This window comes from Leptonychotes weddellii, chromosome 1 (assembly GCF_054177405.1).
Source record: "Leptonychotes weddellii isolate Sample4059 chromosome 1, ASM5417740v2, whole genome shotgun sequence".
Taxonomy (NCBI): Eukaryota; Metazoa; Chordata; class Mammalia; order Carnivora; family Phocidae; genus Leptonychotes; species Leptonychotes weddellii.
In genome coordinates, this window is record NC_138369.1 from 91,517,960 (window position 1) to 91,543,976 (window position 26,017).

Genomic DNA, 26,017 nt, shown 5'->3' on the forward strand with positions numbered 1-26,017 from the left:
TGGTCTTCTGACTTAGGTCACACCGATTTGGATTCAGACCCTGATTCTTCCACTTACTCTGTGAAATTAGGCAATTTTAATCTCCAAGTCTCAATTTTCTCATCTATAAAATGTGGATAATAAAGATGATGCCCGATTAACATTTGTCATCGAGAATTGACACATATAAATGCTTACTAATTGGTAGCTCTTCCTATGAATTTCATCTTGGAAGTCCTTACCATAATCCCTTACCCCGCCCCACCGCACACCAAAAAAAACCTGACTCTATCAGATAGGCCACCCAAAAGAATGCATCACAGTGCCTTATTCCTCCAAATAACTCTCCCATTAGGTTTACAACTCCTTCAGGAGGGGTAAGTGCTTTTTGCTCTTCAATTACAGTTAATTCAAACACCCTGGGAAGCAGCAACATAGTGGCTTATTCATTCATTCCATTTGACTTGTTATGTGCGGAACACCGGGACAGTGGTGGAGATTTAAACGTTAAAGAAAATGCATGTGGTTTCTCCTCTAACAGAGAGTATAATCGGACAGGGTAAGACCATTATAAACCAATCGCGGTGAGTGTAACAGCAAGGGAGGAACAGGTGGCTGTTACTGAGAGGGTGGGCAGCATCATGGAAGGTTCTTTGGAAGTAGCTGTAGGAAAAGTCAGCCGAGCAAACGGAGGCTGGACTGTGTGGGGAGAGTGGTCTGGACATGAAGAGCTGGAATGCACATGGTGGCCCCATTCTTTTCCCAAAGGCCAGGTTTGGGCTGGGATAGAGGGAGAGAATTGATCGTGTGAGGGTAAGGGGTGAGGGGTGGGGTGAGCAGGGAAGGAGAAATCACACGTCTTCTATTTTAGAATTTTGCATAGGACTGACCCATCAGCTTGATAATCCTCCTAATATACCCCCCCAAATAATCAAATGATCTCGTTTTCTTGAAACTTCACTCTCGCCAGCGTTAGAGCAGTAGTTGAGAATACTCCTTTGTAAAATTTGTCAGCCTATTTTTGTGTTCTGAACTTCAAACCAGGGCTCTCCCCTGGCAAAACCGTACTATTCCTTTCTTGTTAGATCCAACAAAAAGGCTGCAATGCTGTTTTCTCTTTATCTTTTATTTGAAAATTGGGGAGAAAATGCCATTGCTTTTACCAGAAGAGCCTTCTTTGTCTAGGAGATGGTGAATTTCAGACAGAAGCGAAACACTGTATTGCCTTCGTGCTTGAAAGGAAAATTCAAGCTCGGTTTCCTTTTCAAGTTGTTAAATATTTTAAAGGTACTACTTTGTGAAGGAGACAGCGTCATAGTGAGACTGTATTTCAGATTCCTAAAGTAAAGGTTGCTTGGGCTATCTTCAGACTCACAGCCTTTCTCCACAGCTAATCATCCAAGCATGCGAGCTCCAAAACAGAGTGCACGGTCCAGTAGTTGAGAGGATGGTCTGGGGTTCTGCGAGTTTGACCATAAGGTCACCCTTGTCATTTCAGAGACGGAGCATAGCGACCTAGCTTGAGTTTCTGCCACCCTCATGACTATGAAGAGACATGCAGGGAAACGACTCACTGTGACATTAGGCTGTCTTTGCTTCCCTCTGTCCACAGCTCTAAAAGACATGTGGGACCAAGGATATGTGGGACCAAGGATAACTACAACTTTCAGACCAAAAGATACATACGAAGTGTATCTTCTCTTTGTGGCCTGGCTACTAGGCACATGGAGAGAGGTGTGTAAGGGATGGGGGTGATGGTGCAACTAGGGCTTGGCACTTTTCTAAAATGTCCTTTAGTCCCCAGCAAGGGGGCTCCTGCTATGGCTCCCACATTTGGAGGGTGCTCCTCTCTCTCTCTCTCCTAGAAAGACCCCTTCTCACAAGGCGAGGAATCCTTGAAGTCAATGGGATGAGCCCATTCCTGACCCACACTCTAGGCCGGACTCCCGGGACCTGGGAATTTTCTCCCCAAACAGCTCTGAGCACATTGCCAGGACTGCATGGGCATCTACTCTTCCTTGGGTCAGTCCTCCCAAGGGCAGACTTTTCAGCTGGTGTTGCAGAGCCCTGAGGCCTGAGGATGGCCAAGGAACAGCTATTTCGAGGGCGTGGTCAGAGCTTGGGTACTCAGGGGAATGTCCACACATGTATACCATTACAGTGCGGGTGGAACCAAGCGAGGGGAGGGAGGTGGACAGACAGGCGCCGGCTGGCCTCCATCACCACACTTGGGTCCAGAATCCTAAATGTGAATCTGGCCTTCCGGGTCCTTATGGAGAGATGTTTGTCAAGGCAGAAGGATAAAACATGTCTCACTAAATAGTTTATTAGCTTTTAACTTTTAAATGTTTGGACATGGGGTACGTGGGCTGTCATTAACACCCTTGCTCAAGGCCTCACAAATGTTAGGATCAGGCCTGCATGCTTCCTTCTTCCTTTTCCCGGGGAATCCAGGCATACCAGGAGTCCAAACTCAGCGGGGGTCATTGGGACAGATGCCTCACCTGTTCGTCTGACCAACACTGCTCCTGCTCATAAGAAACGTTAGAGTACATTAGATGTAGGAAAGCCTGCCAAGACTTGCTCCAGCTAGAATTGGGAACAAAACCAGGCGCAGGACCCAGGTTTTGCTGCCTTGCATCTTACTGAAAGACCAGCCATTTTCCTTTATGTGTTTGATTGCCCTGCCATCTGGCTGGTACTGTAATATTTTTCCCCCTTTAATGACTGATTACCGAGTTAATCCCCGACTGAAAAGGATAGCTGAGTTATACGGCTGTCACACAATGAATTACCAGTCAATTAACAAACATTTGTAATGTGCTAGACACTGCACACTCATGACTGTCCTCTGGCGGCTGTCTGGGGCTGCAGAAGTGGACGCCTCTCTCCTCCAGCCCTTACAATATAGGGAACAAAGGTCACAGCCAACAAGAAAGCTGCCTCTTCATCCCTGGCTGACCCTGAAGCCGACTATGCCTTCAGGGGTGGGAACATCCTGCCAGGATCCGTGGGAGTCCAGGGGACCAGGGGTTTCAGCGAAAATGTGTCCTCAAGGGTGAAAAAACAGCTCGGATACATTCTCCTACTATCACTAAGACTGTATTTTGGGGAAATAATAAATTAGAATTTCAATTCCATTTAAAACAATGGCCAACATTTCCAGAAAGCTAGCACGTCATCTTTAAACTCTCTTATAGATGACAAATATTAGAGGCATTCCATTTCCTCTACGGAATGATAAATTGATAATTTCCTTCTTTGAGGAGTCTTGAAAGATGATAAATGGGGGTGGGAAAGCCAGGGCTTTGCAGGTGTAGGTACTAATTTTCTGTGAAATCGTGCAATCTCAGTAGAGAGCCAGCTAGCGAAGGTGAGGTCTCCAGCAATAATTTTGTCCGCAAATGAGAGCAGTTCTGGCTCCACTGTGGTATGGAGACCATTGGCTGCCATCTAGAAGAGGGGCAGAGGGACAAGCAAAGCAAGTTAATATCTAAGAGTAGATTTTGAAATCGTGAAGAGGAGCGATTTGGTCACGCGTTTCCGAAGAGTAGGTGTGGACGAAGGAACACCACCAGCTGGGTCCAGCTTTTTCTCTTCGTCTTCGGGACTGCAGAGTGGAAAAGCCCACATCTGACTTAGGTTTTACAAATGTCCCGTCAGTGAGAGCGGTGGTTTGTGCAAAGAAGAAATGATCTAAAAAATCAGTCTTTCTCTAATTTGAACTGCCTTTCAGAAAAGGAGGCTACCTTTTGTTGCCAGGAAAGGCCCAGAGCTGCTTCTGCTTTACTCATTTCTTCAACAAATATTCATCGGGGGTCTACTGCACTGTTGCGGGTGCTGGGATACAGCCCCGGATGCGCCCACAGAAATCCCTGTCCTCGGGGAGCTGTCAGTGGTGGGGACAGTGGGAAAGTGGCAATAAATAACAAGAGAAGCAAGGATGTTCTAGTGTTTATCAAGTGTGACATGCATGAAGGAGAATAAATAAAGCAGGGAAGGGGGTGGCCGGGGGTGCCTCAGGGAGAATGTGATATTTTAGCACCTCTTGGAGGAAGTCAGGGAATGAGAAAGTAGCTATCTGAGGGGAATAGCTTTTCTGGGTGAGGGAAAAGCCTGTGTGAGGCCCCAGGTAGGTGGTCTGGGCCAAGAGAGAGGCAGAGAGCCAGGCAGAGAGGAGTAAGAGGTGAGCTGTGGGGGTGGGTGGTGATGGGGGGTGGTGGTGATGGGGTGGGCACGTCAGGTGGTGCTTTGGAGGTCCTAGCAAGGACTTGGGCTTTGCCTCTAGATCAAACAGAAAGGAAGACACACGTGCACATTTTGAATCAGACGGGAGTCTGTTTGCCATTGTTATGGAACAAGATTGAGCATCTCCTGGCCCAGGGTCATGGCTGGGTACGGGGCACAGTGAGTTAGACAGTTCTTTTCTGGCCCCCTCAACATGAGTACCCTGGAGCACCGTCCTCTTCCTACCCCCCTGCCACCTCCGCCTCTGAACAGGAGCCCTGGTCCTTTGCCATCACGGGCTGGCTAGTATTACTTCTCTCCTTCTGGGGCCTCCTTTCTAGAGTCTATGCCGAGAAACTCGTAGAATGTTTTCATTTCAGTGAGAGCGGTGGTTTGTGCAAAGAAGAAATGATCTAAAAAATCAGTCTTTCTCTAATTTGAACTGCCTTTCAGAAAAGGCACCAATCCTGTCCTTCCTCAGTTCTGGTGACGCTGATGCCTGGACATCCCTGTATCTGCTTCTTGGACTTTGGGTAGCAGCTCCTCCATAGGGACGGAAGTGGAAACGAGACCCAGATAGTCTATGACCACCAGTTGCAGAATAATATACCCTAGACATGGTACGGAGGCCGGGATATTAGGAGTACTAAACCTGATGTATAATGTAAGCCTCCTTCTATTTTTGTCCTGCTCTTTATTTTCCTGTCTATGTGTTTCATGTGTGACTGTGTTTATTTATGTTCTATGCCACAGTTGTAATGATCATAATTAATTAGGCCCGTATTAGGAACATCCCCCTCTTATTTATTTATTTTTTAAAGATTTATTTATTTATTTGAGAGAGAGAGAGAGCAGGGGGGAGGAGCAGAGGGAGAGGGAGAGAGAGAATCTTAAGCAGACTTAACGCTCAAGATTGAGCCTAATGGAGGGCTCTGTCTCATGACCCTGAGATGATGACCTGAGCCGAAATCAAGTCAGATGCTTAACTGACTGCGCCACCCAGGCTCCCCAGGAACATCTCCCTTTTAAAAGAAGGCAGTCATTGTATTTGTTTGCCTTGCTAGGTATAACTCATAACACGATCCTCTGTTTAAGAGAAGACACAATAAATACAATTTGCAATAAGTCTGCATTTTGGAGGTTTTCATCACCTCTAAGAGGCCCGAGTCAATACCTTTCATATCATTTTCAGAGAGTATTCACTGAACTATCTAGGATGTTCTGTGATTGATCCACGGCAAGTCTTCTACCTAGCCTTCTCTCTTTTCCTTGCAAATCTGGGACTCCACCATCAACTGGGAAACTTCTAGAATGGAATATAGAAAGGCAGACACTCATATATCCATGTGTCATTGTGAAACTATAGATCCAGTTGCTTCTATGTTCAGCTGCTTCTTCTCTGGGTCCCTCTCTCTTTCTCTACTTTCTTAATTTGTATACATCTCTCTCTCTCTCTCTCCTGCTATATTATAAACCTTGAGGGAAGTGTTGTCCACCCTGTTTGCCCCATTCTGCCTTCCCCTCCCATTTCCCCTCCCATTTCCTCTCCCATTTATGCTTTCGAAACGCTCACCATTCAGCCATACTCTTGAAACATCCCCGTCTTAGAGCCTCAGGAACAACATGGCCTCTTGGTTTTCCTTCCTCCTCTCTGGACACACCTAGTCAGTGTCTTTGCTGACCCCTCCTTCCTCCTCAACCCAAAAATGAACTGACGGTGTTCTTCAGGGATTGGTCCCACGCCAATTTTTCTCTATCTACAGTCTCTCTCTAGATGATCTCATCCATTTCCATTGCTTTAAATAATATCTATATCCTGACAACTCCTAAATTTATGTCTTTTGTCTAGACCTCTTCTCTGAGCTCCAGACTCATATATTCCCACTGGCTACTTGCTATCTCTACTCGGATACCTCCTAGGGTCTTAAACTTGACATAGCACGAAGAGAACATTGATTTCTAGTGCTAAGCTCCTCCTTCCAGCTCTTTCTTGCCCGAAACTCTAAGTCTGTTCTTCCCCTTGTCTTGTTCATCTTGGTTAATGCCACCACTGTCTACTTGCTTAAGCCACCTGCAAAAGGTTTTGGATTTACTCTCAAAATGTTTTTAGAATCCATTCATCTCTCTCCATGTCCAAGGCGATAGCCTAGTCTTTTCACCAGACATTTCTTACAAGGTAAATCAGCTCTCCAACCTCTTCGTAAAAATCTTTCGCAAGCTTCTCAATGCAATTAGAATCAATTCAAAAGATTTGCCATGGGGTATGACATTAACTGGCATCAACAGGTTTGCTAATGATTTTTTTTTTTTTTTTTTTGGCCATTTCTCCCTCATTACCTACTCCGAGGCACATGGGCCTTCTTTCCGTTCCTACGGCAAGCCGATCTCTTTCCCTAGACTGTTCACGTGTGCTTTCTCCTCTCCTTGGGAAAGTCTCTGGGGGTCCTCAACTCCTTTGTATCTTTGGAACTACTTACTGACCACCGCATCAAAGCCCCAGCCCCCCTTTCCCTTCATTCTCTATTCTAACAGCACGTTTATCACCTTATTGAAATGATCGTCATCTTTCATTACTTAGGAATGCTTTTGTTTGACTCTCCCACCAGACTGTAGATTCCATAAAGGCAGGACTGTGTGCCTGACTGGTGTGGTATCCAGCACCAGTGCCTATTATAATGGTGGGCACACAGTGGCCTCTCAAACCCTCGTCAGGATTTGTTGAATAAGGGAAATATATTCACCTCAGCCAACGGTTCTCAGCACTGGTCACACATTAGAATTACCGAGAGAGCTTAAAAAAACACCTGCACCCAGACTCCACCCCCCGAGACTCCAATTTAATTAGCATAGCATGGGGCCTGGTGTCAGCATTTTTAGAAAGTTCTTCAAGGGATCCTAGTGTGTAGTCCAGAAAGAGAATCACTGCCCAGAATGAACTAAGGGGGACCATTAAGGTATTACTAAAATCCTAACTTGGGGAAAAATTCCTCAAATCTAGTTTATAATTGGCAAGATGAGAAAGAGCAAATGGACTGAGTTGCGTGGGTCTTGTGAACATTGACATTGGACAGAAATGCAGCACGAAGAAGGCTGAGGAATGTGATGGACCAAACTGGAAGCCGTGAGAACATCTGGTCCAGGAGGGCAACATGTTATCAGGCCATAGCATGAGCCCACTGTGGCGATGAAACCTTTAGTGGCCTCATCTGCAGGTCTATTCCCTTTCCTTCTTTGTCTCCAGGGTCTGGCATGCACACTGGAACACAGAAGGGGATGCTCAGAGCACTGTGACTCCGGCCGTATGGAAGGAAGACCCCTTCCCTTTCCTTCTCCCCCATCTTCATGCTTCAGGATGAAGCATCCAGCTTCATGGATGGGTCCCCATCCAGCAAGGGGGTAGACAGTAGACCTGAATGATATCAGCACAAGGAAAGGGGGAGTCTTGGGGAACCCAGGGGTGAGTGAGAGAAGAAGAGAAAGGAGGTCCAAGGAGGAAGGAGTTTTCCCTGCGCACTGTGAGGAAGGCCACCTGGGCAGAGAAACAGGGGAGGAGACTCAGTGAAAGAGAGCTGCCTACCCCACACCTCCCGTGTGGCCAGTAAGGGGGTCTCCAGTGGAGTGTGACTCACACAGGAACAAAAGGACTTCCTAATACAGGCCCTCCCTTCTTTGTGTGTGAATCTACTGGCTCAGAGTTACAGTGTTTGTGATAAGGCTGTAAATCCTCATCAGTCCACAATTAGGGTGTAGAGCTGGGATCTCCGTGAACTTTACAACTTCAGATAAACACTTCCAAAATGCCAGGGCCTTCTGGTTACTGTATGTTGACCGAAGCAGAAGGAGGTAGTCTGTGATTCAAGAGTGATCTGTTTACCCCCAAAGGTCACCAACCATCAGGCCATTTGACCCTTAAACATGTTTTGTTCTCGTGCACAGTTTTTTAAAAGTTGCTGAAATTTTTGGTCTTTTAAAAATAAGGATTTGGGGCTTAAAAAAGCAGATAAGCTACAAATACTACGCCTTTTTCTTCTGCAAGATGGATCTGGACCTGGCTCCTTCTTTTCCGACCCTTCTCTTCCTTCCTCATCCACACACTTTTATTGAGGACCTGCTTTTGCAAAAAGTTCAAAGATAAATAAGATATAATGTAAGCACAGGGTCTGTGTGTTCCCGCATATATTTCTGTGCTCAGGTTTTCTTTTCATTAGACCTGGCCAAGGGCTGAGATAAGATCTGGGACTTGGATTAAATTCTGCATTCTCTGAGTCATCTTGCTTTTCAAATACCGGTATTTCGGTCCTCCGTTAGAACTGTCAAATAATTTGTCTTCCAAATGGGCTGCTCTTCTGAATTTCATTCAGAAGCTGGAGTGCGAGATGGTTGTGCCAGTTAATAAGCTCTTGTAGCTCGGCTTCGAACCAGTGCTTTTTCCCTCTGCTTTGTGATGTTGGATCAAGACTACCCCGACTCTAGTTCTGCCTTGTCAGCTGCTTCCCGTTCTGTTGTCCATACACAGCCCTGGGGGGGTGGGGGGTGGGGGAGGGGGAGGACGAGTGGGCTACAGCACTGGGGGGCTTCCTAAGCCCTTCCTTCCCCCCTCCCAGCCGCCGCTGGTGTCACGCGACACCATGTTATCAGGCCATAGCATGAGCCCACTGTGGCGATGAAACTTTTAGTGGCCTCATCTGCAGGTCTATTCCCTTTTCTTCTTTGTCTCCAGGGTCTGGCATGCACACTGGAACACAGAAGGGGATGCTCAGAGCACTGTGACTCCGGCCGTGTGGAAGGAAGACCCCTTCCCTTTCCTTCTCCCCCATCTTCATGCTTCAGGATGCCAAGCCTTGGGTCCCCATCCAGCAAGGGGTGACAGTGTCACCTCCTCAAAGGTCTGACACCCAGCGCCCCGGCCTCTCTCAAGCACGTGGGTGCTACTGACTCCAGCCCTGGGAATGGTAGCTGCTTTCTGAGATTATCATCTCTGAGCCAGCCTAGGGTCTCCATTTCGTGTCGCCAGTCCTCTAACACCTGTTTCATCAGTTCCTGATAGCCCTGGTCCTCGAACCTGAGCTTGCATTGGAATCACCTGAAAGGCTTGTTGAACACCCTTTGCAGCTTGTTGCTGCCCCACCCCCCACCCTACCCAAGTTTCTGAGGCAGTAGCAGGTTTGGGGTGGGGCCGGAGAATTTGCTTTTCTATCAAGTTCCCCAGTGAGGCAAATGCTGCTGCTGGTCTGGGGGACCCCACTTAAATAACCACTGCTGAACCTTATATTCCCCTGGTCAAAATAGTGTGTATTCTGTTTTCTGGCTGGCCTCTGATTGCTTTAATGGCCTTCACTAAAATAGCGCGCCGCCCAGGTCTACCGGTTTGGTTTGGTATGTTGCGGGAGCGGGGAGGTAATGCCAATATCCACTTCTCACCTGGACCTACCCATGACACTGAATCACTATCTCAGTCTGTCTGTCCACACCCTGTACCTGTGTTCTAGCTCCTCTGCCCTAATCTCGAAGCCCTCAGCCTTCCTTCACAGCTTTCATTCCACCCCTCTCCAGCTCTTGTCCTACCACCTCCATGGGCCCGCTCTGCTCATCCCATCCCATTGGAATTCTGATTTCTCTAAACTGTACTGAGTGCCCAAGCGAACATCTCCTTCTGGGTTTGCTTTCTCAAGTCCGCAAACACGTATTGAATTGCTCACTGCATGCGGAGCCTCATGCCCGATGCTCATGCTGGAGATACAAAGATGAGAAAGACTTAAACTCTGCCCTCCCAGAGTCACCATTTCTGCACGATTGGAAACTGTGTTATCTGCTTGTGAGAGACAAACTCCCACTGGACAGAGAACTGCTTTGGTGAAGTGAATTATTTGATTGGCAAGATGTGGAAGAGGTAAGACCTGAGGAAGTGTGCTCAAGGCTGAATGGGTGAAGGCTGTCTTGCACTGCGAGCTGAGGGAGCCCCTGTTGACCCAAGGCTCTGTTTTCTAGAGAGGGAGCTCGGCAAGCTTGTGGCTGGCGTTGAGTTGTGCTGGGGAAAGGGAGCAGTGGCCAGACACACAAGGGCCTGGGGCCCGGGGGCAGCCAAAGGGCAATGTCAGCGGGGAAGGAAACAGACTAATAGGGATTTTCAATCTACTGTTTGCTGGTGTGAGTTGTAATCTCTCTCGTCTCCCCATGGAATCCTTAAGAGCGCTGCGGAAGCTTCATGGGAATATGACAAAGTACTAAGTTGTTTTGTAAGTTTGAAGTGGGGTGAAATCAGAGACCTCCAATACAAGAATGGCTACATGCAAGTTACATGTACAGTTTTGATTTTCCCATGTTTCTTTTCTCCCGGTAAAAATATCCTAAGCACCCTGTGGCACTATCTGGAGTTTCTATTCTTTTCCATCAGCCTTGGTTATTGAGTAGGACATGTTACTAATGAACCCATTTCTGAGTTTAGAGTTTATTTTTTCTCAGATACACCTATCATTAGGCTACACAAAGTACCTATAGGCCTGAATATGACAACTCATGTGGGCAGAACACTGGCTCTTTATGGAGCCAGTGGATAATTTTTTTTTGGATAATTTTTATTTATTTTCCTGATTGTGAATAAATACATGCACATTATTGAACATTTGGAAATATTAAAAAGTGTAAGAAAAAGAAAATCACCCATAAGTTCACTGCTCAGAAGTAACTACCACGAACAGAATAGATGAGCTCTCTCTCTCTCTCTCTATGTGTGTGTGTGTATCTATATGGAGGCTAGAAAGAGCATATGTACAATATAAATATTTATATATGTTGTCTATATTTATATATAATCAAATTTGGTTCATAAAATCTTATGATTATAAATCTTATATTTATAAAATCTTATACACAGTTTTATTCACTTAACTTTTTGATACAAGCATGCATCCTTTTGATTACATCTTCAAAGATATAATTTAATGCCAGCATTTATCCATATAGACTATCACAATGTGTATCTCGAATTCCTTATTGTTGGATAATTCTGTTTTTCTCCACTTCGGCGATCATATATAATGCTACAATGGACATCCATGTCTATGTACTGTCACTTATATTTAGGTAGACCTGTCTTTTGACACCTTGGAAAGCACACTTGTCTTTGTGTCAGAGTAGAAGTACTTTGAAGTAGAAGTAGAATTTTGTACTCACCTGAAATGAAGCTCAAAAGATACAACCCTAGTGGACCATGCAGGGTTTCAAAGGGCTTGCCAAAAGCATTGTACATGAAGAAGGCTGTTCCCACCATGGTTAGAACGACCAGGATTGTGGAGAAGAGGATGACATTGACGTGGATGCTCACAGGGATCACTTGGAGCAAATCTGGGAAAACTAAAGATAAAACAAAGATTAGAAGAAATTTCATTAGTGGTAGTCTGTGAATGTAATTTCAAAAATTAAATCCTTTTTAACCTCAAAAATCACTAAAATCCTTCAGGTGAATACATTCTCACTTACTAATTTACGAGGGATTTAGAAAAAGGTTTAAACACAGGATTATTCTGTAGAACTCACCAGTAAAGACCAACAAAGAGGAGATTTGAGGGAATTTTTTCTGCCCTTGGTCATATGTAATTACTTAAATAAACAAGTACTGGCTTCATAACCAAAAACTGTACATGTTGATGACCAAACTTTTAATGACATTTCTCAGTAGTATTTTTTTTTTTTTTTAAATCTGTCTTGAAATGACATTTTCAGTTTGGGGCTATCTGAGGGAGTTCAAACATCAGGAAGTATTTCTGTTTCCTTTGCTCCAAAAAAGAAAAAAATTGTTTCTAGTCCACACCAAGATTTAAAAAATGGGGTATTTTCAGTCAATTTCAATATTTTGATGTCGCACAAGCTGTGGGAAAATAATTTCTGGTGATACTAGAAATATTTTCCACTTAGAAAACATGCCAAATCTATTTCTAGATTTTGTGTTCAGGGCAAGTTTTTCTTGTTTGCAGAGGAAATAAAGTCCTTTATAGTGTAGGGTCTCTCTTATCTGGTGAGGCATCAGCAGGCTTAGCATCAGCAAACCTGGCAAGACCAATCTGGGGAAGTTTAATTCAGGCCATTTCAGTTTCCTGAACATTTATCAAGTGCTCCTTAACATATTTACTGAGCACCTTGTATGTGCCAGGCATTGTTCTAGGTGCTGCATACAAGATAGACAAGGTTCCTGTTGTCTCGTGGAGATTATAACCTCAGGGGAGTAAGTAGACAACAAGTAAACCAGTAAATTTCATAGCTTATCTCCAAAGATGGCCGCCATCAATTCCTTCCCTCCTTCTACACACATGGCACTTCCCCTTTAGAGGAATTTATTCCTCAGTCCCCTTGAACCTGGGCTGGTTTGTGACTGCTTTGGCCACCTGAACATGGCAGCAGAACTACAGCGTGCCAATCCCAGGCTAGCCTCTAAGAAGATCAGCCGTTCCTACGTCTTTTCTCTTGGAGGCTTGAGCAATCATTCGGGAAGTCCAAGTTACTCTGCTGGAGAAAAAGGCCACCCAGAGGAGCACCAGGCACCGGAGGGCAGAGTCTTGGACATACAGCCCAGAAAAGCCTCTGGGTGACTCCAACCCCAGCTGCTGTTTAACTGCAACCCCATCAAGACCTAGGCAGTTGAACTAATAAATTTTTGTTTTAAGCCCCTGACCTTTGGAGGGCTATTATGCAATGGTAACAGAAAGCACTTTCACAGAGTGCGCTGCTATGGAGAAACGAAACAGGGCAATGGAATTTTGAGTGATTGAGTGAATGGATATGGGTGGTCAGCAGTTACACCTAAGCTGGTACCCGAATGCCGGGAAGGAAGTGGCTGTATAAATATCTGGGGAAGAGCATTCCTGGGAAAAGGAACACAGCTGGGGCAGCAGCGAGCCCGTGAGCCTGGTGAGTGAGGGGAGGTGAAGTGGGATTGCGAGACTGGGATCAGACTGTTGCACCCACTGGGTCCTGGTCAACTGACCATGGTAAGGAGTTGGCTTTTAATTCTAAATTCACTGGGAAGCCACTGGGGAGTGTTAAGTAAGAGAGGGACACAGTCTCCTTCATGATGTGAAAAGATCACTCTGGCTGCTGAAGAGCAGGAATAAGGGGGTGAGGGGAGAGTGGAGGGCAGGTGTGGAAGCAGGGAGACCCAGAGGCAGGGAGTGTTCACAGCGGCAAGAGACGGGGTCCCGACCTAAGTTGCAGCAGTAGAGGTCGTGAGCGGTTATCAGATTTGGAATCTATCCTGGAGATAGAAGATAGGACTTGTTGAAAGAAAGGAATCAAGGATAAGCAGCCGAATAAATGGTAATGCTATTAACTGACATAGACAAGTAGAAGGTGTGGGTCTGGACATGGGAACGGGAAGTGAGGCAGGAGTTCTGTTTTAGACATTTGAAGTTTGAGTTGCGCCTAAGAAATGCGAGTAGAGGTGCCAAATAGGATTTATGTGTCCGGAGGTCCAGGGAGAAGGTGGAGGTTTTTAAGGAGGTGAAACTAGGGAGAGGCCAGCAAGGTGCCTAGGGCATGCAGCTTACAGGGACAATCACTCTCTGGGATCAACCCCCTCTTGCACGAGCTCAAGCATGAATGTCTCCTTAAATTTTATGACCTAAGGGCCTCCATGGCCTCATCTTGGTATGTGAAGCCAGAGGAATGGCTATCACCTGTGGAGAAACTGTAGCTAGAGGAGAGAAGAGCCCTGGGGATTGACCTGCACAGGAGAGAAGAGAAACCAGCCAAGAAGCTTGTGTTAGGAACAAATCCATGGGTGGGAGAGCAAAGAAGCCAAGGGAAGAAAATGTTCCAAACAATGATGTGAATCTATAAGAACAGATATGAAATGATCATCAAAATATGTGAGGTGAAAAAAAAAACAAACAAAAACCAAACTAATAGAAATGTGCATTTGGAAAAAGCCAGAGGGGAATATATATAATAACACATAATTAAGTACTTACCTGATTTCATTCTCTCAACAACCCACCTACTACAGGAAAAACTGGGGCTCAGGGGGTGAGGTAACATACCCCAGATTTGTACTTAGTAAGTGATGGAGATTTGAACTCCTGTCTTCGCTCTTAACCAGCATGCTAGAGCAGTCTCAGGGACAGGCATGCTTATCCGGGCAGACACCGTTTCTAGAGGCTACACACAAAATTTGTAGCATCGCTTCTGGAGAAGGAGACTGAGAGATATGTCATTATGTACCTTTTGGATTTTTTTTTTTTTTTTTACCACCTTGGAAGCGTTCTCTATTCAATGAATACATAAGTACCTAAAAAAAATAATAAATGGATAAATGAAGACCAAAAACTCCTGTGACTCGTCTAGATTAGAGGTTTCAGAGATTTATTACTAGATGAAATGTATGGATACTGTTTGTGATTTGAACAAATGCTCTATAAAAGTCATTTTTGAGATAACCAGAGAAAATTGAACATGGACTGGGTATTATATGATATTACATGACTATTATTGATTTCGTTGGTTATATTAATGGTATTGTGGTTATACTTTTATTTTTTTATTTCTTTTTTGTGGTTGTACTTTTAAAAGTCCTTATCAATTAGAAATGATGTGGATGGGTGGGCTGAAAGATAAAATAAGGAAATTCCTCAGCTGCTTGGAGGAATGGCAGGGTGGCAATGTGGACGTTCAAGTCGTGGGTGCTAAGCCTCTGTGCCCCCCGCCCTGTGTTCTGGGGGCACAGAGTGAAGCAGCTAATCTTATTCCTCGATGCCCTGGCCTCCTGAGCTTCCAACTGCTGAGACTGTACCATCGACCCAACCTGCTATTCTTAGCTCTATCAGCTGTTGATTTGGTTTTTACTAGCAGTTATCCAAAAACCCACTTCCGTCTATCTCCCCACCTGTTAAAAGAAGTGGCAACCTCAGCGTCTCTGATAGGGTAGCTAGGTGAAGCCTGTCTGAAAATCGAGGCAGAAAGAAGTTGCACTGATTTGCCTCCTAGAAAGAAAAGCTAGGAGCTAAAATAAATTGTCACATGGAGCATTCTAATTCTTATGAAGTCTCTAACAATTTCCACTCTGTTGAGAAAGTGACCCAGCAGGGTACTAATCCCTGCGAGTTATACAGTTACTTACATTTTCTCTGGTTTCTGTTTTTGATGAAAATTCCCTGAGTCTGTCATAAGTGGCCAGAACTCTGGTAACAGCCCTCCATTTTCTGACCAACATTCACGTGACTTTTGCTTGGCTGAAGCTGAGAGCAGACCATTCAAATAAATATAGGGAGGTGTCACTTTAACCGTATCGGATGTGGTGTAGCGAGGAGGTAGGTTGGTTTGGTCTTTCCGTTCTTTTAGGTTTGGGATTATAACACAGAGAAAGGATTTGAACATTTTGAGCCGAGGAGGGCCTGTCATTAAATCCAGCAAGTCACTTCTGGCCTCCAGAAATTACTTAATTAGCTGTTGACAAGTGAAAAGGAGTTATTTATTAAAGCAGGCAGCTGAGGCTTGTCTTTCATTCTCTTCTCACGGATTTCTTCCACTCTGCGTGAGTCAATGTGCCTCGCTCTCCCCATCTTCAGACCACCCCAGCCCCTGAGTGCCCTTTTCTCTGCTCTTTCATCACCAAACTTCCTCAAAGAGCAATACATGAGTAATAATAACAGGACTAAAAATAACAGCCAGAAATGATATAGCATTTGCTATGTTCCAGGTCTTTACCTATATTGCATAAATGAGAGACTTACGTGTTTTAATTTTTACAACATAAATTGAAATACAAATGAGAGATTTAAATCTTTTCATTCTTATGACAATATAAAGACAGGACTATTTTATCCTCAATGTATAGATTTAAAAAAACAAAACAAAACAAAAAACCCAGAAGCACAGAGAAGTCAAATTGCCTAGCCACACAGGGGTATTGCTGTCTTTGCTTTTGACTCCCTCCCCGCCCCCATTTTTAAGATTAAAGTAAAATTAACATCGTAAAGAATTCTCCCTTTTTATTTTCTGTGAATTTTGACACTCAGTCATGTAACTATGACCTCAATCAAGATATAGGACAATTTCATAGTTCCCAAAACTTCTGGGTTCCCCTTTGCTGTCCACCTGCCCCGTGGCCCCAACCCCCAGCTCCTGCATGGGTAACATTGTAAAAAACTGCAAACTGTTTTCCAGAGTGTCTGTGCCATTTCACCTTCCCACCGGGGAAGAGTCCCAGTCCTTCCGCATGCTTGCACTTGGCAGCTTTTTAAAATTGTAGCCATTTAAATAGGTGTGTAGTTTACCTCATTGTATAATGTTTTACTTGGCATTTTCCAAATGACTAATGATATTGAGCATCATTTTGTGAGTTTATTTGCTTTCTACATATCTTTTTTGGTGAAGTGTGTTGATATCTTTGTGCATTTTTTATTGGATTGTTTCTTATTGAGTTCTGAGAATTCTTTACGCATGCTGGATATGAGCCCTTTATCAGATAAGTAATTCACAAATATTTTCTCCAAGTATGTGGCTGGTCTGTTCATTCCCTTATCAGTGCCTTTTGAAGAGTAGTTCTTATTTTTATGAATTCTAGTTTATCAGTTGTTTTTCTTTTATGTATCATGTTGTGGATGTCAAATCTAAGAAGTCTTTGCCTCATGCAAGGTCACAGATATTTTTGCCTATGTTTTTCTTCTAGGCATTTTTTAGTTTTAGGTTCACATTTAAGTTCGTGATCCATTTTGATTTATTTTTTTTATATGGCCAAGGTTAATTTTTGTTTTTGCATATGGATATCCAGTTGTTTCTGTGCTTAAAAAAACTGAACATAGACTTAACATATGACCCAGCAACTCCATTTCTAGGTATTTACCTAAGAGAATTAAAAACATATGTCCACAAAAATCTGTATGCAAATGTTTACAGTGGCTTTATTCATATTTGCCAAAAACTGGAGACATCTTAAGTATCCATCAACTGGTGAATGGATAAACAAGCTTTGGCCCGCCCATAAGATAACATACTTCTCAGTAATAAAAAGGAACAGACCATTGGTGCATACAATAATGCGGATGGATCTGAAATGCATTATGCTAACTGAAATGAACTACACTCAAAAGGTTGCATGTTGTAGGACTCCATCCACATGGCATCTGGAAAATAATGACAGAAAACAGATCAGTTTTTGCCCCAGCTTGGCAGGGAGGGAGGAGATAGACCACAAAAGGGGCACGGGAGAAATTTTGAGGGTGATGGAAGTATTCTGTATCTTGATTGTGGTGGTATTTCCATGCCTTTATGCATTAGTCAAAATTTTATAGACCTGTACACTTAAAAATGGTGAATTTTACTGTATGTAATTATACTGCAATAAACCTAAAACCAAAAAAGAGTGGGAGGATAAGGTCTGGACTGAGGAGGCTCTTCCAGACATGAACAAGACCCTCAGCCCAAGTGACCATTTGGCGTGGAGGAGGATGAACTCCGTAAGAGAGAAGAAAGGAGCAGAGGGCCAAGAACCAAGTGCCAGGCTCTAATCCACTGTGTGCCCTGGAGTAGGTCAAAGGGTCCCTGTTTCTCTCTGTAAAATGAAGGTTTTCCTTGGGGCAGCCTGGGAAGGGACCGGGCTTCTGAAATCAGAGGAGATTCACACTGCAGCTCCTTTTCTAAGTCTGCGAACTCCCTAAGCCTTGACTTCCTTATCTGAAAAGGAAATTCTACCTTTCTCTCAAATGTGTGAGGACTGCATGACCTCAGCATATTGAGTTCTTAGCACAGGGTAGGTGCTCAGTAGAAGTCTCTATGGTGTGCCCCTTCCAAGGGCCAGTTCCACCACTGTTCATGGCAGCCCCTTCTCACCTCCTCAGAGACACTGCTGAGGAGTTCTCTCTCTGCCAGGTCCATTTCCCCCTCTCTTTGGATCAGTCCCATCAGCACACAAGTAACGTGCTGTCATTTTCTCAACTTAAAAAAAAATAATTATATATATATATATATATATATATCAGGGCGCCTGGGTGGCTTAGTCGGTTAAATGTCCGACTCTTGATTTCAGCTCAGGTCATGATCTCAGGGTGGTGAGATCGAGCCCTGCATCCAGCTCCCTGCTCAGCACGGAGTCTGCTTGTCCCTCTCCCTCTACTCCTCCCCCAGCTCATGTGCGCTCTCTCACGCTCTCTAAACATAAATAAATAAAATATAAAAAAAAAAATCTCACTTAAGCCCTCTAGCTATTATTCCTTTTTTTCTATTTCCCTTAGAGCAAAACCCCTCCGGGAGTTGGCTGTATTCTCGAGTCTCCTCCCTCCCTCCACTTTCTCTCTTGAACGCACTTGCACTGATAACTACATTTCCCAAGGCACCGAAGAGCTTCAAGCTGCCAAACCCAACAGTCAATCTTTGTCCCCATCTTCCCTGGGCTACATTTGGCACAATGGCTCACTGCCTCCTCCTGGAAACGCTTCCTTCCCCGGGCTCCCCAACATGACACTCTCCGGCTTCTGCTACCTCACTGGCTACGATCTTGATCTGCTTTGTTGATTCATCTTCCTCTCTGGAGTTCTCTAGGGATGACTGCATTCTTGGACCTCTTCTCTTCTCCCTCTTGACTCCCTTCCTTGGTGCTCTATCCAGTAGCATGGCTTTTACTAGAAACACTTACAAAGCTCTATCTCCAGCCTGGATTTCCCCTTAAATCCCACACTTGTAAGTCCTCAACTTCCTACTGAACATCTTGCCTGGAATATGAAATAGGCATCTCATGGTGTCCCAAACCGCAGGGAAGACTTTCCCTTCCTCACACTTGCTTCCTTCAGCCTTCTTCACCTCAGTTGCTGGCAGCTCCATTCTTCCTTGGCCTCATCCTTGATTTTTACTCTCCTATTTCATGTTGAATCCATCAGGAAAACCTGTTGGCATGACCTTCAGAATCTGACCACTTCTCTCCGTCTCCTCTGCTCCATCCCAGTCTAAGCCACCGTCATCTCTCATTCAGAGGACAGCAAGGGCTTCCTAACTGGTCTCTCTGCTTCCACCCCTCCTTCTTACAATCTACTCTCAGCCCAGCAGCCAGAGGGATCTTTAATCAATGAATTGGTGTATGTCAATCCCTTGCTTAAACCCTTCCAGTGGATTCTACTCTCACTCAGATTATAAGCCAACTCATTACAATGGACCTGTGTGGTTGGACTCCTTGTCAGACCTCTGACTTCATCTGCTACCCATTTCCTTGAACAGTGTGCTCTAGCCACTGGCCTCCTTACTGTACTTCAATCATGCCTGGAGTGTTTCTACCTCAGGGCCTTTGCACATAGTGTTCCCTCGCCTGGATGTTCCTCTGATATCCTCATGGCTTGTTCCCTCACCTCCACGGCTTGACTTAAATGCCACTTTGTCAGGGGGGCCTTCTTTAACCACTTTATTTCAAGTTGTCACCCCCTGCCCAGTCACCTCTCCAACCCCTTTCCTTGCTTTTACTTTTCTCCTTAGCAGTTATTACCACCTGACCAAGTCTATATTTTTACTTGTTTCTCTCATGACTTGTTTCTTGGTCTGTTTTATTCACTGCTGTATTCCTAGCACCTAAGAATGCCTTGGCACAGTGTGGATCAGTATTTCTCAACTTTTTTTTTCATTATTGCTCCTTGCCTCAGGAGTCTTTTTAGACACTTCTAATCACTCTTTCCCAATGAAATTTTAATACCACAGGTATATTGTGTATTGATTTCTGTATTGTAGTTATATCTGTGCTTTATACACATACACACTTTTTAAAGAATAAGGTGTTTTTTTTTTTTCTCCCCCTGCCAAGAACCAATTTTCACTCCCTTAGGGGGATTATGGCAGCCATTGAGGATGCATGATGTAGCTGTGGGATACATATATGTTGGATGGATACATTTTGCTTGGAGTAGGATGTGGGGATGGAGCCTGATGTGGTCAGCAGGTCTAGGATTTCTTGGTAGAAGTCAGTGGTTTATACTAAGGGAATTAGGACCACAAAGGCAAAAAGAGAAGGAAGAGGAGTGGACAGTCCATTTGGTGACCCCAGGGCCAGGGGAGAAAAAGAGGGAGCTTGGCAGCTTTAAGTCTGATGGGAATTTTTTGGTTAAGAACCTGAACTTGTCCACAGAGTCCAGCAGTTGCTGTTGACCTTGATATAAGCTGCTGATGGTAATAGAAACTGGATTGAGAGAGTTTTTGGAGAGAATCTGGGGCAATGGAGATAAAATAGAGTAGTCACCAGAGGGATAATAGGAAACTTTTTTTTTTTTAAGAAGCTGAAAGACCTGGTTGGTAACCAGAATAGAATTTCAAATCTCTTTATTAAAAGAAAAATTTTAATCCAACATATTTGGGGGATTGTCAACCTGTTACATGGAAACTGATGGCTGTTTAATAACTGGGTTTAAAGTTTGGGATTTGTAAAAGAATTCATCTCTACCCTGAACATGACAAAGCTCTTTTTTGTTAGTAGGGCAGGAGGATTAGGAGAAGATGGACTTGCTCCTCACTGTGTTTCTGTTCAAGTGTTCAACTGTTCATAGAGGAATTTTTAAAAATAAATGAACATTATAACAATGAAATGGAAATTAAGGTAAAAATTTCACCCACAGTCCTACCAATATAAAAACAAGATTTTCCTTTATTTTTATTTGTTTCAAATCTGTGTCCATCTTAATATTTATTTTGTATATTATAATAATGCGGTTTTGAGGTCATATTCTGTACTTCTCATTCAGAATATAAGCATTTTCCATGTTGCCTTCCTAACTCATGTAGGTAACAATATGGATTTTCCATCAAACTGATGCACTGCTGTCTGTCAGGTTGTCTTTCATGGCTTCAGTATTCTGGCTGATGCTGTAACGAACATCTTCAGGCACATTCCTTCTTTCTTATTATGGGGGTAGATGATGAGCAGGACCAGCTTTTCTGGATGAACTTCCAGGAACAGAGTTACTTGGATCAGAGTGCTTTCTAGAAGGATGCTGTACATGTGTTGATACAATGTAACCTAAAGAAGGTGAGTTATATTTTGTAACATACATATTAAACTACTGGTTCAAAGCTCAATTTCTCTTCCCTGCGGTCTGCAAGCAGAGATTTCTGACAAGATATCTAATCAGAAACAGAAAACTAGAAGAAACTAGTCATTGAGGTCACTCTCCTAATAGCAGAATAGAAGGCACCTGTCACAGGAGATGGGGCGGGGGGACAGGAAATCCACATTGCATAACTAGCCCAGTGTACAGAGAAAGGCGGTCAGACCCTCATTACTGCAGTCGGCTATTACAGAACACAGCTGAGTAAGGCATAAGTGAATGGCTCAGAGTGCAAATGCAGTCCCAGGGCAGCTCTCCGTAGGAAATTTACCCTCCCGCAATCATTTGGTGGGGGGTTCTATCCTTTGGGCTATGTCCCTTGCCTCTGTGCCCCCATTCCAACTTGGGCCTCTGATCTGTGGTCTACCGCAACCCCCAGCCATTCTGCCAAGTCTTCTCCAGGCTTTCCCTCTTCTGTCCCTTGTCAGATATGCCAGTCCTCCCCCATTCTTAAGCACCTATCACACCCCTGCCTCCATTTCCCTCAGTTTGTGTGCCTAGCTTACGGAAGGCCTGAAAACACCCAGTGAATGGAAGTCTTCCATTTCAAAGAGAAAACAGAGGCCATCAAGGGAATTCCTTCACCTTGCAGTTCCCCATTGCCATGCTGTCTTTGGTTCGTGCCCAGCCTTCCCTCTAATCTTAGTGAAATTTTTTCCTTCCTGTCCACTGTCTGGCCTTCTGCCTGTGCTGTCAGACTCACCCTTTTCTACCTCACAGGGGCCCTTCTCAATCCATTACCTACCTCTTTGGTCTGTCCTCAGCATTTTCCTCCCTACTGCTTTATCCTCTCAGGACAGAATCACACTCCAAACCCTCCCATTGTGAACATACCCACGGACGCACACATACGCGTGGACACACACACACACACACCCAGGCATGCGCACATAGATGCCTGGCCATGGCGCTCCTCTAGGAGCCTGACCACAGCCTTGCTCTGAGTCCTGGCCTTCCATTCCCTCCTCAGCTCCTAGGAGGACCTCTCTTCCCCACCACTCTATCAGGACTGCCTTAGAAAATGTCCCCCGTGACCTTGTGGTGTTAAAATTCAAAGGACTATTTTCACTTTCTCTTATTTGACACCTCTGTGGTGTTTGGGACTGCTGACCATTACTTCCTTTTGAAAGTTTCTCCTCCCTTGGTTTCCCCTCTGCTGGTTCCCCTACAGCTCACTGACCCTCCCTTCTCAGCCTGCTTTGCCAGTCCCTTTTCTTCAACCCATAAGTATTGGTGTTTTCTAGAACCTACTTTGTTCACCTTCTCATTTGATTCCCCTCCCTGTGAAACCTCTCCTTCCACTGTAGCTCCCAGCGCCACCTCTAATCTGCTGAGCTCTCTTCTCTACCTTGACTCTAGGCCGCTCCCATGACCTCCAAGTTGGTGCAACTGATGGATGTCACTTGTTGCTGGCCTATAAGGGGACCTCACTAAACATGACCAAAAAGAATTTCATCTTCCCTCTAAACTTTCTCTGTCTGTATTTATCTCTGTGAATTGCTACAGCTCTCTGTCCTGCAGAAACCTGGGGTTTACCTCACGTCACTAAGTCCTGTTGGTTTTTTGCATCTGATTATTTTGGAAATATTTCCCCTCCTTTGCAGCCCTCTGGCAATGCTCTGGTTTGCGCCACCAACTACTGGATGGAGGAGCCTCTTGACTGGCCTCTTCACCTCTCTTTTGGTCATCCTCCAATCCATCTTCTGCCTTGTCACCAACCCACTTGACACCCTCCAGTGGCTTCCCATTGCCTACAAGATCAAATTCACTGCCTCACGACAGCAAAGTCTCTCCCATTCTGATCACTGCCTTCCTCCCTAGCCTTACCTTTCTGCTTCTTTCTCTAACGTCTTCTGTACTCTGGCCACATTAGGCTCTTCATAACTTTGCTCATGCTATTCCTTTATTCAGAATGGCTTCTTCAATCTAGTGAAATTTAGTTCTTAAGAACTTTCTTCCAATTCCCCTGTGTCTTACCCTGACCAAGAGCAATTCTCCTTGTTGGAGCTTTCTGGATAAAAACAATAATTGTGATAATAATTAGTGCTCTCCAGCCATCTACAATTCTGGTTCTTCCCCATTCTGGTCTCCTGATAGGATTGCACATCCTGGCCCCTTTGAAGTTAGACACGGCTGTGGAACAATAAAGTGTAAATGGAAGTGGCACGTGTCTGTTCCGGGTCAGAGGATTTAGTTGCTAGAATAAGAGCCTCCACAATTCTTGCCCTCTGTTCTAATAACTGGTGACATTCCAGATGGTGGCTGCGTCCTGGAACGGACCTCCAGCTGATTTCTGACGAACATGTACTGTGAGCAAGAGATCAATCTTTGCTGATTCAGCTGAGCGGTATGAACGTAACTTGTTACTAAAACATAATGTAGTCCGTCTTGACTGATGTGCCTGTGTGCTTTTACAAAATGTCAATCAGTTAAAAACACTTTGGCCAGATTCTTCATTGTGAATAAGCATCCTCTCTCCTTTCCCTTCATAGCTCCCGAGTCTAGAATGCTTAGGCACATAATAGGCCCCAATGATTTTTCCCCCCGTCCCGGGGAGCGTGGGGGGTTGAGGGCACATATAGTCTAACTTACAAAGAATTTGTGTGTTACATGTAAAGTCAAGCTGTTTTCAATAGATCATTGGAGAGTAATAAGAATAAGATAAAGAACCGTTTGTTCTAACAAACTAAGTATGTTCCTTTATTACTTGCCATTAATCCATGTTTTATTTGAGATCTCTAAATGTATGGCTTTCATTTCAGTTGCCTTAGAATTTATTTCTATCTGCTGGGTTCCTCTGATATATTTTATCCTGAAACTTTGTTCTCCCTTTTAGCCATTACTGATTCCAGTCTAACAATCCTATCTTTTATCCTACAGCTCTTCAACAGGAATTTAGTAAATCCAATCTAAACCTGTATTGAGGCATTAACCAAGAGTATTAGGTAGTTAGAATATCATACAACACCAAAGCAAGAAGGATGGAGGAGCTGGTGGGAAGAGAGACAAATAGCCAGGCATTAACTGAAAGGCAGCATGGCAGGTTGAAAAAAGCATAGCTTTTGGAGTTAGGAAAGTTGGGGATTAATCTGATTTTGCCATTTACTGCTCATGTGGGCCTCTGTATACCTCAAGTCTCTTATGTGTAAATGTGAGTAGTGACAGAAATAAGTCACAGAATTTTCAAGGGAGACAAGTGGAATCATTTATGTGGATGCTCTATGTACATTGTAAGTAACTTCAAATATTTTTCTAACATGATGAGAATGGCAGGGCAGTTGTATTTTCACCAAGAGGAGTGGGAGATAGAAGAACCCAATGCTGTGAGAGTGTCTGCCTTTTCAAATCTCATGATCAGTCATTGGGGGTGGGAGGGAACTCTTTGGCTCACAGGTGGTCAGAGCACTTATCTGTACATTGAGACCAGAGACTCCCTGCCCCCCCATAGGAGTCACTAGATACATGGAATTCAGGCAAACTGTCTATCTGGTAGCTCAAACTTTTACCTTTTTTTCCCTCCCTGACCAGGTGGGTGACTATTGCTGTAAATAATCCAGGAACCTTAGATTTATAGCTAATTACTTCTTTGGTACCTGTCACACACTTTCCTCAGCATCTGATATATTGCTCTCATCCTCATTTCTATTTCCCTTGTGCAGTTTCTTGGACATTCTCTGTATAATGACTTATCTTAAATGACTTTTAGGCTGATGGCACACCTCTAAAGGGACCCCTGATAGTTTCTTTGGAAGGAGCAGAGCCCTTCCACAGGAGGCAGGCAGGTTAAGGTCAAAATGTTAGTTTTATTTCTGATAAAGTGCTGGAGAATGTGGCTTAGATCTTCCACCAAGTTCTGTTGAATTCGGCAGCCTCACCCACCCAGTGACATGCGGGGCTGGACAGCTGAAAGCCTCCCAGTCCGGGGCAGTCCTGGCTCCCTGATCCTGACCGGGTGGAGAGCAGGCTCCTATACCTGGTGGGCAGACTTGGAAAGAGGGGAAGGCTCTAGGGCTGAGAGCCGAGTATGCTGTTTCTTACTCAGATTCCTCAATCCAGTCTCTCATTCCCTCTGAGGCCAGGAGGGTGTAGGGAAAGTGTGAGACCCTTCATGGAAATATGCAGCTCAAGGAGTAGAAGCTAAGGATCCCCAAACCTCCCACCTGTGTGGAAACAGTGTTAAATACCGCTGTTCCTCTCTGCCCTCCTTCTGGTGGTCTTTCTCTTCCCTAATGTGGAGGGCTCTGGACTTCTCACCTGCTCCCGCCTGTCTTGGCCACCATCCACCTCCGTAGTTCTTAGCCTTGGATATACATTAGAATCTCCCTGGGACCTTCTAAACCATTCCAATCCTCAGGCCTCACCTCCAAAGAGTCTGGTTCAATTGGCCTGGGATGCAGCCTTGGCATCCGTCGTTTTAAAGACCGTCCAAGTGATTCCAAGGTGCAGCCAGGGTTGTGGACCGCTGACCTGAGGGTGTAGGTCTCATCAACCCTCTCGTCTTCCTCTGGCCAGATGTAAAATGCAGGTAACACCATCTGTGAAGCCCTCAGAATGAAGACAGCCTCCGATAATGATGCCAGCAATGCTACCATAACTTCTTACTAGATTAAAGCCATATGGTGGCTGCAGAGGTCCTGTTTTCCTTCTCAACTCGTCCTTCTCCACATAAAAGGTGTGTAAAAAGGGCGCCTGGGTGGCTCAGTTGGTTGAGCGACTGCCTTCGGCTCAGGTCATGATCCTGGAGTCCC

The 26,017-nt window shown here is 44.6% G+C and overlaps 1 protein-coding gene across 1 annotated transcript in view; it reads right to left on the minus strand.

Moving 5' to 3' along the window:
* The window catches only part of CLRN1 (clarin 1), a 35,911-nt gene that overhangs the window by 1,718 nt on the left and 8,176 nt on the right, over positions 1-26,017 (minus strand). The window contains exon 2 of the mRNA XM_081827757.1: positions 11,380-11,559. Coding sequence (XP_081683883.1) covers positions 11,380-11,559 — 180 coding nt within the window. The remainder of the gene's footprint in view (positions 1-11,379; positions 11,560-26,017) is intronic.